Source organism: Sphaerodactylus townsendi, linkage group LG14 (assembly GCF_021028975.2).
Source record: "Sphaerodactylus townsendi isolate TG3544 linkage group LG14, MPM_Stown_v2.3, whole genome shotgun sequence".
Taxonomy (NCBI): Eukaryota; Metazoa; Chordata; class Lepidosauria; order Squamata; family Sphaerodactylidae; genus Sphaerodactylus; species Sphaerodactylus townsendi.
The window spans coordinates 37,910,385-37,927,741 of NC_059438.1; the positions used below are offsets into that span (position 1 = coordinate 37,910,385).

Sequence of the window (17,357 nt, forward strand, 5' to 3'; positions counted from 1 at the left end):
ACAGACTCTCACTGGCCCAAGAATACACTGGAAGCAGAAAACCCGTGTGAACGCCATATCTAGATCTAGACTGTAAGGTTTGACACCAAGAGCCCACCACTGTATTTTTAAGGAAAAATCTGCATCCCTCTTAAGCAGTTGGCATGGTTAGGGCCATTCATTACAGCAGCCTGGCGAACAACTTGCCAGGACAACACTCCAGCACAAGCCCAGGAGCCCTGTCAACCTGACTCAGACCAGTTTGTACAGTGGTGAAAAGTGACACAGTATCTCCTTTGCCAGCTGTACCCTCAAGTTTCCCTCATTTGCCCAAGCTGGAGAAGGTAGAAATACAATACAATACAATTCTCTGGGAGCGTTTTAATACCTTATTTAAGTGCCGCTTCTGTCAAAACTATTATTATCTGTACTGGGAAACATAGCACTTTGATAAAATAGCATCTCTGTTGCTCCGGACACCTTTTATCGGGCCTTCCCTTTTGGTAAAGTTGCACCCACCATTTTCTTTCCCGACCAGGTGCAACTTTACCAAAAGGGAAGGCTTGGAAACAGGCATTTAAAGATGCTATTAAAGTGCTTGTTTCCCGGTGCAGATAATAGTTTCGACAGAAGCGGAGCTTAAATATGGTTTTAAAAAACACTCCCAGAGTATTGAGCTACTTTGCAATGTGGGCCCTCGTTGCTCCGTCATCTGCCGGGGCAGGCACAGTTCTCGTTGTTGAACCAAGTATAGCCTGATCTTGTCAGATCTAAGAAGCGAAGCGGGGTTGACCCTGGCAAATATTTGGATAAAAGACCTCCAAGGTCCTGATGCAGAGACTGGCTATGGCAAAGCACCTCTGAACGTCTCTGGCCTTGGAAACCCCACCAGTGGTCACTATGAACCAGATTCAGCTTCACAGCACAAATATATACTCTCAGCAGGGTGCAGAGCTGCTCTTTAGGAAGAACAGATTCAAATGCTGCTGAAACTCAGGCCCCTTCCGCACATGCAGAATAATGCGCTTTCAATCCACTTTCAATGCACTTTGCAGCTGGATTTTACTGTGTGGAATAACAAAATCCACTTGCAAACAATTGTGAAAGGGGACTGAGAGCAGCAGTGGCGTAGGAGGTTAAGAGCTCGTGTATCTAATCTGGAGGAACCGGGTTTGATTCCCAGCTCTGCCACTTGAGTTGTGGAGGCTTATCTGGGGAATTCAGATTAGCCTGTGCACTCCCACACACGCCAGCTGGGTGACCTTGGGCTAGTCACAGCTTCTCAGAGCTCTCTCAGCCCCACCTACCTCACAGGGTGTTTGTTGTGAGGGGGGAAGGGCAAGGAGATTGTGAGCCCCTTTGAGTCTCCTGCAGGAGAGAAAGGGGGGATATAAATCCAAACTACTACTCTTCCTCTTCGTCCCCTCTTCCTCTTCCTCTTCCTCATTCTGCATGTGTGGAAGGGGTCTGTCCTACAACTCACTGAAGGGGACAAGCTGAGTGAGGCCTCTTTGGGTGCTGCCCACAAACTGACCCACACCCAATTGTTACTTGGTTTGTAACTTTATTGGACTAAGTTCATTGAAAACAGAAGTGGAAGCTGGTAAGAAAAAAATGATTGGCTTTAAATTATTGCATATTTTGTCATCTCTGATTATAAATACACAATTTGTAAGAAAAGCTGTTTGCAAAACAAAACAAAAAGAGACGTTTAGCACATTCCTCAAAGGACAACAGAAATACACTCTATAAAGGTGGGGGGGCTTCTTCCGCTAAAGTGAAAAGGGGTGTACCCCACCCACCCACCCACCGGTGCGGTGCTACCTCTAGGGTGGACGTGTGCTGATGTCACCTGTGCAAAGCAGATCATTTTATTACAGTACTAACAAGCTGTTGAATCAGAGGAAAGATCAGGAAGAATGCATAGCACTCCGCATGAGAGGTATCGAGAGGCCGGGCTTCTCGGGCACTCAGGTCAGCATATCCCAAAGGCAGCAGCAGCAAAGCGCAGTCCAGCACGCCGTCAAGCAGGCACTTTCGCCGGTGTCATCCCTCCGCCGCTCCTCCACTACATACACTGCGGAGAGGAAACACGGGACAAAGTCATTAGAGGGGCGGCAGCTACTCAGGAAAGCTCCAGTGCAAGAGACCGGATCAGGAGACCGGATACTAGAACCAGGGGGCATCCATTGAAAATGCTAAAGGGAGAATTAGGACGAACAAAAGGAAACATTTTTTCACGCAGCGTGAGATTGGTATTCGGAATATGCTGCCACAGGAGGTAGTGATGGCCACTAACCCGGATAGCTTTGGACAGATTTATGGAGGAGAAGTCGATCTATGGCTAACAATCTTGATCCTCCTTGATCTCAGATTGCAAATGCCTTAGCAGACCAGGTGCTCAGGAGCAGCAGAAGGCCATTGCTTTCACCTCCTGCATGTGAGCTCCCAAAGGCACCTGGTGGGCCACTGTGAGTAGCAGAGTGCTGGACTAGGGGGACTCTGGTCTGATCCAGCAGGCTTGTTCTTATGTTCTTAGTTCTTCCACAGCAGACGGCTCCTGGGCCAAAAAGTAGTGGAGACAGTTATAAGATGACTCGGTTGCACAGCCCCCGCCCCCAATCTGTTGCTGGTTAACAACTGGAACACAACTGAGTGGCTGGACCAGCTCTGGGCCAGGATTCCTGCAGAGAGGCAGCAAGAAGCCAGTATTGCACAGCGGGCTGGACTGGGGCATTGTGGTTGGATTCACACAGCTCCCTGACGCGTGTGGCATCACACTGGAACACGTGGGTGGAAGGATTCTTGTCCTTCCATCCAAATACTCCATAGAAGCCTTTCAGGCAGCTACTTTCAAGAGACACAGAGACTCAAAGGCAAAGAACTTTAGACTCCCTCCCCCGTTTCTGTCTAGCTTGCTTTGGAGCAGCAGTTCCCAAAGAGAGCGTTAGTTAGGGGCCACTAAAGGCAAGGGGGTGCTGGAATGTCCTTTATGGGCCAAATATTGCTTTTTATAGGGCAGGGCAGGGGGCGCTTTGGGTTAGTTTATGGAATCAAGGGGGCAGTGGCGCCAAAAAGTTTGGGAACCGCGGCTTTAGAAAGTAATTGCTGAACAGACGGGCACACTGATTTTCCTCATCTGCCTCACACATATTTTGAATCAGATTTTTAGGCTAGCAGTTTATAGAGCCCCTGCAGCACGCTTTGGGCTAGGTCTGAACAGTGGCGGCAAACCTTTGGTACTCCAGAAGTTATGGACTACAATTCCCATCAGCCCCTGCCAGCTGATTCCCAATTGGCCATGCTGGCAGGGACTGATGGGAATTGTAGTCCATAACATCTGGAGTGCCAAAGGTTCGCCACCACAGGGCTAGGAGCTGCTGTGCACAGGGAGAGGGATCACTATGCACCTGGCCTTTTTTGCTTGAAAACACACACACACGCACACGCAGAGTTATTATTATTTTATTTCCCACCCTTAACAAGTGTCTTAGGGTAAGTTACAATGAAAAGCATGATAAAATCCCATTCAGTACCCCTATAAAAATAATCCTGAAATCATAGAACATCCGAAGTTCTGAAACCCCCACTCTCAACCTTCCCCCAAAAGTGGGTGGAGCATATAGAACACTTCGAGGCCATTCCAGTAGGGGTAATCTGGCGGACGCCCAGGTGAAAAGGCGGTCTTTGGCAGGTGCCAAAACTGCAGAAAAGGAGGTGCCTGGCGGGCTTCTGATAGAAGGACATTCCACAGTGCAGGGACCACTGTTGAGAAGGCCCTCTGGGCTACCCCTCCCTCACCTGCAAAGAGGGCAGGGCAGCCGGGCAGGCCTCCCCCTCCGACCTCAGTGTCTGGGTGGGAATATATGGGCAGATGTGCTCTCTCGAGTACCCAGGACCCAAGCTGCCTGATACCGAATCAGACCACTGGTCCATCAAAAGTCAGTGATGTCCACTCAGACCAGAGGGGCTCTCTGGCAGAGGCCCTTCACATCATCTGCTGCAGAAGAACAAACCTTCTGGGCATTTGCTCTTGAGTCATGGCTCCGCCCCAAAGCTTGTGCAGCAGTGGCACAGTGCAGCAGTGGCGTAGTGGCTAAGAGCAGTGGCTAAGAGCAGGTGCACTCTGATCTGGAGGAACCGGGTTTGATTCCCAGCTCTGCCGCTTGAGTTGTGGAGGCTTATCTGGGGAATTCAGATTAGCCTGTACACTCCCACACACGCCAGCTGGGTGACCTTGGGCTAGTCACAGCTTTGCGGAGCTCTCTCAGCCCCACCCACCTCACAGGGTGTTTGTTGTGGGGGGGGGGAAGGGCAAGGAGATTGTAAGCCCCTTTGAGTCTCCTGCAGGAGAGAAAGGGGGGATATAAATCCAAAACTCTTCTTCTTCTTCATTAAGAATTGCAGCAGTATGGTAAAGTCACAGTGCTCCCCATATGCCTCGAGTGTCTCTGCTACAACTTTTTCTAGACGTTCCCTAAGCATGGAAGGTTGGAAACAGGCTGATAACTGGTTCTGGGGGGTTTTCCGGGGTGTGTGGCCGTGGTCTGGTGGATCTTGTTCCTAACGTTTCGCCTGCATCTGTGGCCGGCATCTTCAGAGGTGTATCACAGAGAGAAATCTGTTACACACTGTGTCCAGGCTGATAACTGCTAGCTCTCCCCACAGGCAATGCCTTCACACAAGTCTTAAGGGTTCCTGAATAAGAAAAAACTTCCTCCAAGGTCGAGGGAGCGTCCACTCCAGGCAGCCGGCAGTCTGCTTGCTCAGAGAAGTCGTCTGAGGCTTCTCCCCCAACCCCACAAGAGAGATTATCCAAAACTTCCCCAATGTTTTCACTGCAGCTAAACACATTCTGACATTAAAGACTAGCACGGATTTTAAAAATGGCAAAACAGCCGCGAGGGAGCTCGAGCTTTCCCATCTGCGCACCTTTCCTGCCCTTTCGGGTTCCAATAAACGAAAGCAAAGGGGTGACTGACAACCACTTGGGTGCCTTTAAAAGAAAAGTTTAAATAAGAAACGTGTTCAGTTTTAATATTAAAGCAGTGTAAAACTCGGGGTATGTCGGAAGTCATGGAAAATATTTTCCTTTCTTTTGAAAACCTGGGCAATACTGAAACACGCAAAAGTATTAGCTGGATACAGAAATAGTCCCACGTAGGCGGATTTGGTCTAACGCGTATTTGCGTGCAGCTTTAATTTTTATCACACTAAACTCTTCAGTAATGTATCGTAATGCATATTGACAGACTTAATCGCACTGAATGTGTTGTATCCATCTGCAGTATGCTCAGGAATAATTAGATAAAAAGCTTTACCGCGTTAGATAAGACACTTTTAAGTGAATAAAGCATTCTCGCTTTAGCATTTCAATCATTCTGACAAGGAAATATTTCCTAGGACAGGGGTCTGCAACCCGTGGCTCTCCAGATGTTCATGGACTACAATTCCCATCAGCCCCTGCCAGCATGGCCAATTGGAGAGCCGCAGGTTGCAGGAGGTTCCCCACCCCCAATAAATATTTTCCCCAGATCTTCTACTGGAAAAAAAATCACAAAATGGATGTGGGGAAGTTCCCTACAGTTAAAATTTAACAATTCGCTTCCTTCCTCCGACTCTTGCAGCCTTCTGTTGACTTCCTCCTTGTCCCCCTTTGCGCTCTCTCCATTGACTGTAAAATTTTCAGCTATGCACCTGCAGGACCTGACCCAAGCCAATATGTGGCCTCACTTCAACTAACCAAACATGTTTGTCTTGAAATCCACCGGGACCTTCCTTTGTGTGACCAGCTTGCATGAAAGGCGAGCCTAACAAACATTTTTTTTCCATTTATCCGCACAAAGCAAGCACGCTGCTTTGCTCGGCACTCGGGGCAGACTGCTCGGCAATCCCCCTGCGGCTTGGCCTTTCAAGCCAGCGGCTTGGGATCTCTGCAGGGCGCCTGCAATGGCCCAAGCCTTCCTGCGGGTGGGGGGCTCGGCAGCTGCAAGGAAGAGGACGAAAACGCTTCCGCTTGCTGCTTTTGCCTTCAACCTCTGCCCTGCAGTGAGGAATACGAAGCTGGAGCGTCACTGCAAGCGAACTTCGCCCAGTCACTCCTTGCTAACGTCTGACGCAGCTGGGGGGGGGGGGGGGGGGGGGAGAGGCTGGAGAACTTCCTGTATGGAACAGTTCAGCTTTTGCTTCAGCAATGGGGCAGATCCCTTTCCGGTCTCAGATCTGGCACCGAACAATCCATTCCTTGCGCAAGCCAGCTTACTGCTGCACGTGAAGTGCCAAAGACAGCCTCTTCTCTCCCCAATGAGGCAAGAGCATCAGTTAAAGGCCGTCTTGTCTGCCTGTGAAAGGCCGGCATGCAAAGATCGTGACCCTGCAGACTGTGCCCTGATTGTGGTCATTTGGAAAGGCTTTGGATTCCGCTGAGTGCGTGTGGCTCTGGAAATATGCAACAGGGAGGGCCTTTCATTGGTCTTCACCACACTCTGCTTTCCCAACATGGAGAAGGCATTTTATAATTGGCAAGATGTGCTTCTTCCCCCGCCCTGTTTTCCTGTGTAATTGTGGGAGAACTCTTTTCAGTCTTTTGTCTCAACCAAAATCCTCAGCCCACCTTGTGCTGCTACCACATCTGCCAGTGGAGGCTTATCTGGGGAATTCAGATTAGCCTGTGCACTCCCACAAATGCCAGCTGGGTGACCTGGGGCTAGTCACAGCTTCTCGGAGCTCTCTCAGCCCCACCTACCTCACAGGGTGTTTGTTGTGAGGGGGAGAAGGGCAAGGAGATTGTCAGTCCCTTTGAGTCTCCTGCAGGAGAGAAAGGGGGGATATAAATCCAAATTCTTCTTCTTAAAGCAAGTAAGCTCAACAGCTGGGGTCACAGGCCGGAACACAATATAATACCTGCCCACCTCACTTCTAAAGCAGCAGTGGCGTAGAGTTAAGAGCAGGTGCACTCTAATCTGGAGGAACCGGGTTTGATTCCCCGCTCTGCCGCTTGAGCTGTGGAGGCTGATCTGGGGAATTCAGGTTAGCCTGTGCACTCCATCACATGCCAGCTGGGTGACCCTGGGCTAGTCACAGTTCTTCGGAGCTCTCTCAGCCCCACCCACTTCACAGGGTGTTTGTTGGGGGGGAGGAGGGGAAAGGAGATTGTCATCCCCTTTGAGTCTCCTTACAGGAGAGAAAGGGGGGATTTCAATCCAACTCTTCTGTGTTGCAGAGCAGTAAGCTGCAGCCTGCAGTCAAAGCTCTGCTCACAACTGAGTTCGATCCCGACAGAAGTCTGTTTCAGGTAGCCAGCTCAAGGTTGATTCAGCCTTCCAAGATCAGAAGTATCCAGCTTGCTGGGGGTATAAAATGTACACAACTGGGGAAGGCAGTGGCAAACCACCCTGTAAAACATAGTTTGCCTGGTAAATGTGATGTCATAACACCCCATGTATCAGTAATGACCTTTACCTTTTACCCATCTCACTTCTACCTCAGGAGAGCCACCACACTGCAGTAGGTAAGAGCAGGAGACTCTAATCTGGGGAACCAGGTTAGATTCCCCACTCCTACACATGAAGCCTGCTGGTTCACCTTGGGTCAGCAACAGTTCACTTGCAGCCTGTTGGGGGCGATTTTGGGCCAGAACACAGTTCTGTCAGAACTCTCTAAACCCACACAGAGGCAGGCAATGGCCTCCAAATGTATCTTGCCTAGAAAGTCCTGTGGGGTTGCCATAACTCAGCTGTCAGGACAAATTTAACACAAGGTGGGACTCTCACTCAAAACAAGAACATCGAGGCAACTCCTCTCAGCAGCACTTGGCCGTCTTTGCCTTGCCTTGCAGCGGAAAACCTGGGATTTCCCACATTGGTGCTTCAAAGAGCTGTTCTGGGTCCAACCAGTTTGTGTTTTGTGCAAAACAAGTACAAGCCTCAAAGGATGGCATTTCGGGTGTAAATATTTGATCTTCTGTTGCCTGAAAGCAGGAAAGCAGAGGAGCTGAGGGATGCGAGGCCAAAACTTTCTGCCTTTATGTGCCGCTTTCCAGTGTGATAGAAAGTTCAGGTGCAGACTTCCTGCAAACGCCTGGCCCATCCCACCCGCCAAAGCTTCAGGCACCCAAAGCCACGGGAGAGACGTTATGAAAGAGCTTGTCCGGCAACAACTTCCCCACCCTTTTGCTGCTACTCAGCAAAGCACTTCCTATTTCCAGCGACACTCCCATTCTTCCCACAAATTATTTATTTTATTTATTTAGTAGTTGGATTTACTATACTGCCTTAACCACTAAGGAAGTGGGTCTCAACCTTCCTAATGCTGCAACCCTTTAATACAGCTCCTCATGTTGTGGTGACCCCCCAACCCTAACATTTATCCATTTTACAGATGGAGAACACGGATGCAGAGAGTCTTAGGCGACCCCTGGGAAAGGGTCGTTCGACCCCCAAAGGGTCGCGACACACAGGTTGAGAACCACTGCCCTAAGGCCTCTGGGCAGTGTACAATTTAAACACATATCCATATACCCCAATTAAAATATATTACATTTCAGTTAAAACACTGTAAAACATCCAGCACTTCCAACACACAAACCTAATCAACAGTAGCAGCACACCCAGAGGTATTTCCAGGAACAGAAATGACAGTGAGTGGGTCAAACAAGAAGTATTATATTTGTTAAAATTATGAGGTGATGATGAGGCGGAGGGCATCCCAGGGTACATCTTTTGCTCTTTCGGGGTACCGTTCATTCTTACAAGGGAGTTCATGATTACTGCACATCACCATGCAAGTTGTACGTACCCTGGGACCCCATTTGGTTCCCCTTCCCTGTACTTACTTAAAGCCGTGGGGAGCATTGAGGGACTTCAGACAGACCTGCGTTGGGTGTAAGCGAATTACCATGGCAAGAGCTGTAAGTGAGATCATATCTTGGGTTTAATGAGGGCTCTGGTGTCAAGTGGAGAGGGGAACAGGGTCATGGCAGTGCTTTACATGACAAGAGGCTTTACCAGGGAAATTGAGAAGCCCCTCAAACAGTGAAAAAGCACTTTCCTGCTGCGGTGAAAACTCTTTCCACATAAGCAGCTTATGAAAGAGCTGTTGTTGTGAAAGGGAAAGGTTTAATTTGCACTCAGAAAAAATGCCCTGTGATCATTCAGCAATACAACCTGACGGTTTCTGATTGGCAGGAAGCTGAGAACAGCAACACAAAATCTCTGCCTGCTTCAGCTACTGTGAACAGCCAAAGAGTCTTCCTTCTATTCAAGGAGGTGGAGTGGGATTGGAGAGGTGAAGTCTGCGCTAAGATCCAGGAGCATGAAACCTAAGCCAGCCAGGTGAATTCCACATCTGCACAGAGCCATCTGAGGGGCCTAGTTCCCCATGCCTGCTAGCAGACCTCACATTTGGCAACAGAGCAGAGGTGGCGTAGGAGGTTAAGAGCTCGTGTATCTAATCTGGAGGAACTGGGTTTGATTCCCAGCTCTGCTGCCTGAGCTGTGGAGGCTTATCTGGGGAACTCAGATTAGCCTGTGCACTCCCACACATGCCAGCTGGGTGACCTTGGGCTAGTCACAGCTTCTCGGAGCTCTCTCAGCCCCACCTACCTCACAGGGTGTTTGTTGTGAGGGGAGGAGGGAAAGGAGATTGTAAGCCCCTTTGAGTCTCCTGCAGGAGAGAAAGGGGGGGGGATATAAATCCAAACTCTTCTTCTTCAGTCCTTATAAGAAGAGTGGCTTCCTTGAGATCCCTTTCTTGATGCAGGTTTTTGCAAGATGCTCAGTGGTTGCATTTGAACAAGGGAAGCCCTTCCAAGCTGCAATCCCTTTGCAATGTTTGGGGCAGTGTTTCTTTAAAGGCTTCTCTCCAGCCGGCCTGCTCCTAAAATAAGGAGAAACTCCAGAACACATTTGCAGCCTAGTTCAGGGGTGGGGAGAGGTAAAAATAGCCTCACAGGGTAACCTCCAGCTAACTCCTCGTTTAGCCACAGGCCTGTTTTAGAAACAAATGTATAAAAGGGGGCATACAAATATCACGGTGGGTAGCTCACAGCAGTCAGAACCTGAAGAATAAAAACGGGAGGAAAAGAAAGAAATAGACGTTTAAAAGAGGGGCAAATTATAAAAGCAGACAATGAGAACGTGCATCAGTGCTAGGGTGAGGAAACAAAAGGATTCATAAAGACAACTGCTAGGAAAAAGGCAGTGGAACTCTTCAGGAGCAGCAGTGGCATAGTGGCTAAGAGCAGGTGCACTCTAATCTGGAGGAACCGGGTTTGATTCCCCGCTCTGCCACTTGAGCTGTGGAGACTATCTGGGGAATTCAGATTAGCCTGTGCACTTCCACACACACCAGCTGGGTGACCTGGGTCTCAGTTCTTCTGAGCTCTCTCAGCCCCACCTACCTCACAGGGTGTTTGGGGAGGAGAGGGGAGGGAAAGGAGATTGTAAGCCCCTTTGAGTCTCCTTACATGGATGATATAAATCCAAGTTGGCGTCTTCTTCTTCTTCGTTGTTGTTGTTGAGCATTGACAACATTTCAGCCAGGCGCACTCCTCAAGACGTTCTCAGCGACATCTTGTACTTGGTGAAAGGAGAACTGGCAATCCTTGCTCTTTCTCTCTTTCTCTCTCTCTGAACAAGATCAGTTGCCTTCCCAAATGCTGCCTGTGCAAAGCTGTTTTGAATTACATGCAATCTATCCATATTGACTCAGTGCCTGAGCAACCCACCATTTTAAAACAGGACTCAGCAAATTAGCTTTAGAAGTCACCCCAAAGGATTTAGATGCCAGACTTTTTCAATGTTTTGGTTTTTATATCTTAATGATCACACTTCCTAATTATTGCTACCATGAAACCAAATCCTAAAATCTTCACTTGCTTGTCATTTTCTAAAGCTATAACAGGGCTGTTCTGTATAAACAAATACGGGGTAACCCTGGCCATTTTCACAAGAAGCCGCTAACCTCTATCCCTTGCCTAAATAAAGCTTTGTGCTTCTTCTGACAATCACCGAGAGGCACTTGCAATACATGTCTGATGAAAATACTTGGTGCCATAATGAAATTTCTAGGTGCCAGGGCACCCTGCTACCTGGGATTTGTTGAAGAAGAAGAAGAAGAAGAAGAAGAAGAAGAAGAAGAAGAAGAAGAAGAAGAAGAAGAAGAAGAAGAAGAAGAAGAAGAAGAAGAAGAAGAAGAGGAGGAGGAAGAAGAGGAGGAAGAAGAGGAAGAGGAGGAAGAAGAGGAGGAGGAGGAAGAGGAGGAGGAGTTTGGATTTATATCCCCCCTTTCTCTCCTATAAGGAGACTCAAAGGGGCTGACAATCTCCTTGCCCTTCCCCCCTCACAACAAACACCCTGTGAGGTGGGTGGGGCTGAGAGAGCTCCGAAAAGCTGTGACTAGCCCAAGGTCACCCAGCTGGCGTGTGTGGGAGTGCCCAGGCTAATCTGAATTCCCCAGATAAGCCTCCACAGCTCAGGCGGCAGAGCTGGGAATCAAACCCGGTTCCTCCAGATTAGATACACAAGCTCTTAACCTCCTACACCACTGCTGCTCCCAGCCATCTGTTATGGTACTTTTCAGAGTGTAGAATCTTTGACAGACGCCTGTGTGGATTTCAGGGCCCAGCCTCTCTTCAAGGAGGAAGCTTCGTCTTCCTACCCAAGCTGTGACTTCTGTTTGCATATCAGAGATGGTTTTCCAGCCTACCCTCTACCCTCATGCCAATGTGTTTCTCTTGCACATTTCTTTTCCTGCCCACCCAGCTCCTCCTTGTCCAGCCATTCACACACATGGTCTTTCTTGCAGCGGCCGTTCAATGAAAAATACCAGCTCAGGAGCACAGGTGCTGCTCTGCAACCTTCAAAACAGGGGAAGAGAATGCCTCATCGTTACAGGGGGCGGCCCCAATTCCTATTTTTGGAGAAGATAGAAAATTCCCAGAAACAAACTGGTTCGGTGGAGCTACCAGAAGGGCTAACCTGGACAGAAGCATCAGATTACGACAGGGACTGAGCAACGTTAATAGGAAGCCACTGAGCCTCTGCATCCGTCACTCGAGTCCTGCAGGGCACAGGTGTCAAACTCGTGCCCCTCCAGATGTTATGGACTACAGTTCCCATCATCCCCTGCCAAACACCTAATCCACTGGGTAATGTATTTTTTTTTAAGCTTTAGACTTTCAGAGCTGAGTTAAAGGAAGGGAAGAGAGCGGGAAAAAACAATCCCCAAGTGTGTCAAAAAGGAAACTCTTGTGGAGAACAACACAGTCTCTACCGTGTCAGGAAGTGTGCCTCATGCCCCCCATCTTTTCTTCCTCCGCTTAATCTCCACGCGTGTCCTGTTCTTTGATGAGAAGGAAATAGGGCTAAGCAGGAAGTTGCAGGAATCCTAAAAGCCAGGCTTTTCCTTCTCAGAGTAGCAGACACAATTTATTTGTGACTACTTCTAGAAAAGGTGGCCAAAAGGGTGCACAGCAGAACTAGGAAGGGCTCCTTTTTAAGTAGAAGTCTTTCCAAAGGCATTGTGGGTCCTTTACCAGGCAGAAGAGCAGCGTATGAGCCAGAGTACTGAGACTCTGTGTTATACATGGCCAGGTCACTAGTCCACCTAATGAAGCCCTGCCTACTGTGATTAACAGTGGCTCTCTAGGGTGTCAGGTAGCTCCACCTGGAGGACAGGTGAGAAACAGCGTGGTCCATCTGGAGCTCTTGAGATGACACACAGGACATGTTATGGGAAGTATCCCTCTACTATGGAATCTGTCCTCCAGGCAATGAGACTGGAAGCAACAGATGGAAGAGGATTTATATGTCCAACATTGCCTTTTAGAGAAGGGGGAAATGGTGACTTGCCTCAAAGGGTTAACTGAAACTGGTGTTGATGATGCAACATCCTTACCTTACTTGGTTTGGTTTTATATCCTGCTGAGCCCCAGCCGAAGGCTACACTCAGGGCAGCTTAGACATAATCAATACATAGCACACATCACCAGTATATACTACTCAAAATCAATACATAATACGGAAAACCATCTCAAATAATTTAAGACCAAACAAACAGGTCATTAAAAACCTACAAATCATACAAAAATATCAAAAATTTGGCACCCTTTAATTCTCTGCTCCACTCTTCAAGGGAGGATTGAACTGGTGTCTAACTAAATCAGCTCTAGCTGAAGGAAAGGGAGAGGAAAAGGGAAGAGCGAGGACAGGAAAGGGGGGAGAGGGGAAGGGGAGGCCAGGCAAGACGGTAAGACCGCAACCGCCTCAACCACAGTCCTGGCGGAACATCTCTGTCTGGGAGACACTGCGGAACCGCCCCACAGGGCCCCGGTCTCAGGTGGCAGAGAGTTCCACCCGGCAGAGCCAAAAAGACCCTGGCCCTGGTCAAGGCCAGTCAGATTTCTCTTCAGCTGGGGACCCCCAGCAGGCCAATGCTCTCCGGGAGTGGTATTGGGGAACCAAAACAGAATCTCTACTCTTCTCTGAAGAACAGAATTTCAGTAATGGGAATCTCTTCACCATTGATAGAAAATACAGAAAACATTCATTCCATGTGCATCAAGCGGTAATTAAAAACAAAGGGCCTGAAAATAGACTTCATTAAAATAACTGCAGATCTAAGCCTCACTCAGATTTTAAAAACAAACTGGAAAGATTTCCAGTTGATGACGTCTTACAAGAATTGTAAAACCTGCATTATTTGGGTGTCCATGTTACAAGCAAAATATAAGATCCACGGTTTCTTTTTGAGATCCATTTTAAGCAATTCACAATAGAAAGCGAACCACCACCTGCTCAGGTTTCTTAAAATATGCATGCCACTGGAATGTGGGTTTTAAGTTTTACATTTGTGACCACTGAAGAAGGCCCACGTGGCTGAAATGAGTCTGGCTTTTGGCGGCTTATTGTGAACTATGTTTCATCTACTTTGTATGATTTTTATCTCAGTGAGACTTTGGTCTGCAGTTATTTTAATGACTTAGGTCTGAAGTTATTTTCAGGCCCATTGTTTTTAATTACTAATTGGTTCACACAGAATAAATGTCTGCATTTTCTATTTTTGTTGTCTTTGGCTCAACTTCTTAGACTTTTCAGTTGATTCTTGGTTCAGTTTGCGCCCCCTCTTCTTTTCTGTTACCGTATATACTCGTGTATAAGCCAACCTGTGTATAAGCCGAGGCACCTAATTTTACTGCCCAAACCTGGGAAAACTTATTGACTCGGGTATAAGCTGAGGGTGGGAAGCCGGGAGGCAGAGGGAGCTCCTTATTTGGGCAGTGACATCAGGGGGAGTCACTGCCCAAATAAGGAGCTCCCTCTGCCTGCCGGCTAGCTGGGCTTTGTCAAACCCAGCCGGCAGGCAGAGGGAGCTCCTTATTTGGGCAGTGACTCCCCCTGATGTCACTGCCCAAATAAGGAGCTCCCTCTGCCTCCCGGGTTTGACGAAACGCAGCCAGCCAGGGTGCCTCTGGGTTCCCCTTCATCCTGGATGAGGGCAGCAACAAGCGGCTTCTGGGGGGGGGGGGTTGGGCAGGGCGGTTGTCCTGCCCCCAGCCTCCTTGAGATTAATAGAAAATGGTGACTCCCATATAAGCCGAGGGGGCTTTTCTCAGCCTTTAAACAGGGCTGAAAAACTCGGCTTATACGCGAGTATATACGGTAATCTATTCACCATCTTCAGAACAATTTTGACAACTGAAATTCTACCTAGTCTTTCAACCATTTCTAGAAGTCAAACAAGCCCTTCCCCCCCAAAATCAATGCTTATCTATAGTTTCACAGAGGAATTTTTACAGTTTCGCTAGTTTTCATAAACCTCCCTCGCCTTCACAAATAGAGAAATCCACAAAGTTGCACCTTCTACCATTTAGTCTTTATAAGCCAGTCAGCCAGCCATCTAGGAGAAAGAAGTTTTATCTGAATCCAGAGTATCTCCACAGCCCCAGAAGCTCATAATCTAATCAGCGACAGGTCAAAGGAAACCGTGCTTTGTCACTGATGGGCGTGGACTCTCAGGCCGAGCACCGGGCTGCACAGTGCAAATAATATGAACGGCTTTATTTTAAAAGCAAATATGTTACCTATGACTTACGACTGAGCCCTTTATCTTGGTTAGGTGCATTCGTTTTCAACTTGTACACAATTCCTCAGTTAATGGTTAACTCAAAATGCTGCTCACAAAATTCATGACCCTCTATTTTTTATTCAGCTCTGTACAGCAAGAATTATATGGATACAGGATTGGCTTGGTCTAATACAGGGGTGTCCAACTTTGCCGCCCCAGATGTCTGTGGACTACGATTCCCACCAGCCCCTGCCAGCATGGCCAATTCTACCTTGGCCATGCTGGCAGGGACTGATGGGAATCATAGTCCATGAACATCTGGGGCACCAGAGTTGGATAGCAGTGTGGCCCACTGCTTCACAAGTCAGAGTAGGATCTTGCAGACCTTAACACCAGCAGTGGCAAAGGGGTTGAGAGCAGGTGTACTCTAATCTGGAGGTACTGGGTTTGATTCCCCGCTCTGCCGCTTGAGCTATGGAAGCTTATCTGGGGAATTCAGATTAGCCTATGCACTCCAACACATGCCAGTGGGTGACCTTGGGCTAGTCACAGTTCTTCGGAGCCCTCGCAGCCCCACCCACCTCACAGAGTTTTTGTTGTGAGGGGGGAAAGGAAAGGAGTTTGTAAGCCCCTCTGAGACTCCTTACAGGAGAGAAATGGGGGATATAAATTAAAAAAAGTATAAACCCCCACTCTGCCATGAAAGCTTGCTGGGTGACCTTGGGCCAGTCATAAACACTGTGCCTAACCTACATCACAGAGTTGTTGTGAGGATAAAATGAAGAGGAGAATGGAATAAGTCTCTTAGGTCCCCCAACGGGAAAGAAGGGCTAGGAATACACTAAGTAAATAGAGTGAGAAATCACTGCTCTTTAGACTCAAATAATTTTCAACTGCAAGTATAGTTGTCAAGAGCAGTAGACTCTGATCTGGAGAACTAGGTATGATTTCCCTTTCCTTCACATTAGCAGTGGTCTTTAATCTGGAGAACTGGGTTTGATTCCCTGTTCCTCCACATGAAGCCCTCTGGATGAGTCACAGTTCTCTCAGAACTCTCTCAGCCCCACCTGCCTCACAAGGTCTCTGTTGTGGGGAGAAGAAGGGAAAGGAGTTTGCAAACCGCTTACAGAAGAGAAAAATAGGGTATAAAAACCTTCTACTTCTAAAATTGGGGCAGATCATCCTCATCTTTGCTCAGTAACCTCTTTACACCCACGGAGCTGACTGGCCATTTGAAGGACCAGCTGCAAAGCAAAGTCAAAAGTTGTTAGCAGACAGACAAATCCTTATTTTGGAGTCAGTATCTCCTCCCTCCCTCCCAGTCTCTGTATTTTTTTGGAAACATTCATTTCAGAACCAATAATTCCCTCCCTTTTATAAACACACACGACTGACTCTTCAAGGCAGAACGGCAGGAACACGAGAAACAAAAACTGCATCCTCAGAGAGCGCAGACCTCGCTCAGGCGTGTGGGTTTTACCTCTCACAAAACCGAAGATTAAAAAAAAACCTCACAATGAGATTGTTGGTATTAGAATACAACTGCTCAAGTGGAAGAATTCAAAAGAAAACATATCCAAGAAAATTAGCTCCTACACTAATCAACCTTTGTAAATAATTCAGGTTCGGTCTGCCTTAGGCAGCGGGCGCTTAGGATGAACCTGCAGGCAGTGGTGGGATCCAAACATTTTAGTAACAGGTTCCCATGGTGGTGGGATTCAAACTGTGGCGTAGCGCCAATGGGGATGGGCAGGGCACAATGGGGGCGTGGCTGGGCATTCCGGGGGCGGGGCATTCCTGGGCGGGGGTGTGGCAAGGACGCAGCCGTTGCACCGGTTCTTGGGCGGGAAACGAATGCACGCAGGCGCAGGCTGCCACGCACGCCGGCGCATCTCCTGCTAGACTGCTTCAAGTTCTGCGCGCTACTGCTGAGAGGAGGGGCGTAACTAAGGCAAAAATCACGTGGCAAAATCACCAATTAGCAACCCCCTCTCGGCACACACACATAATTCGTAACCTACTCTCGGGAACCTGTGAGAACCTGCTGGATCCCACCTCTGCCTGCAGGCCAGATTCTCACACCAACCGCTTGAGGCCAATAAGAGGCAAAGAGCAACATCCGCAGATCTTTTTTTCCCCCCAGTATTGCTGAAACACTGGAAAATTCTGCTTCAGCCCAGTGCAAGAATTCCATAGTCCAACCAGCATCCTGAAAGCAAGCATAGTGGGTGGGGGGTGGGGAGAATGCACCCACAGGCACCCACACCCAAACCGGCAGAGTCCAGGGTTCTTCCCAGCTCAGCAACTTGAGC

At 48.4% G+C, this 17,357-nt stretch overlaps 1 protein-coding gene across 1 annotated transcript in view; it reads right to left on the bottom strand.

The window, feature by feature from the left end:
- Positions 1 to 1,526: 1,526 nt before the first annotated feature.
- CYSTM1 (cysteine rich transmembrane module containing 1) overlaps positions 1,527 to 17,357 on the bottom strand; it is a 55,794-nt gene continuing 39,963 nt past the window's right edge. Inside the window, exon 3 of the mRNA XM_048516256.1 lies at positions 1,527 to 2,056. Within this exon, the coding sequence (XP_048372213.1) occupies positions 1,950 to 2,056 (107 nt within the window). The 3' untranslated portion in view covers positions 1,527 to 1,949. The remainder of the gene's footprint in view (positions 2,057 to 17,357) is intronic.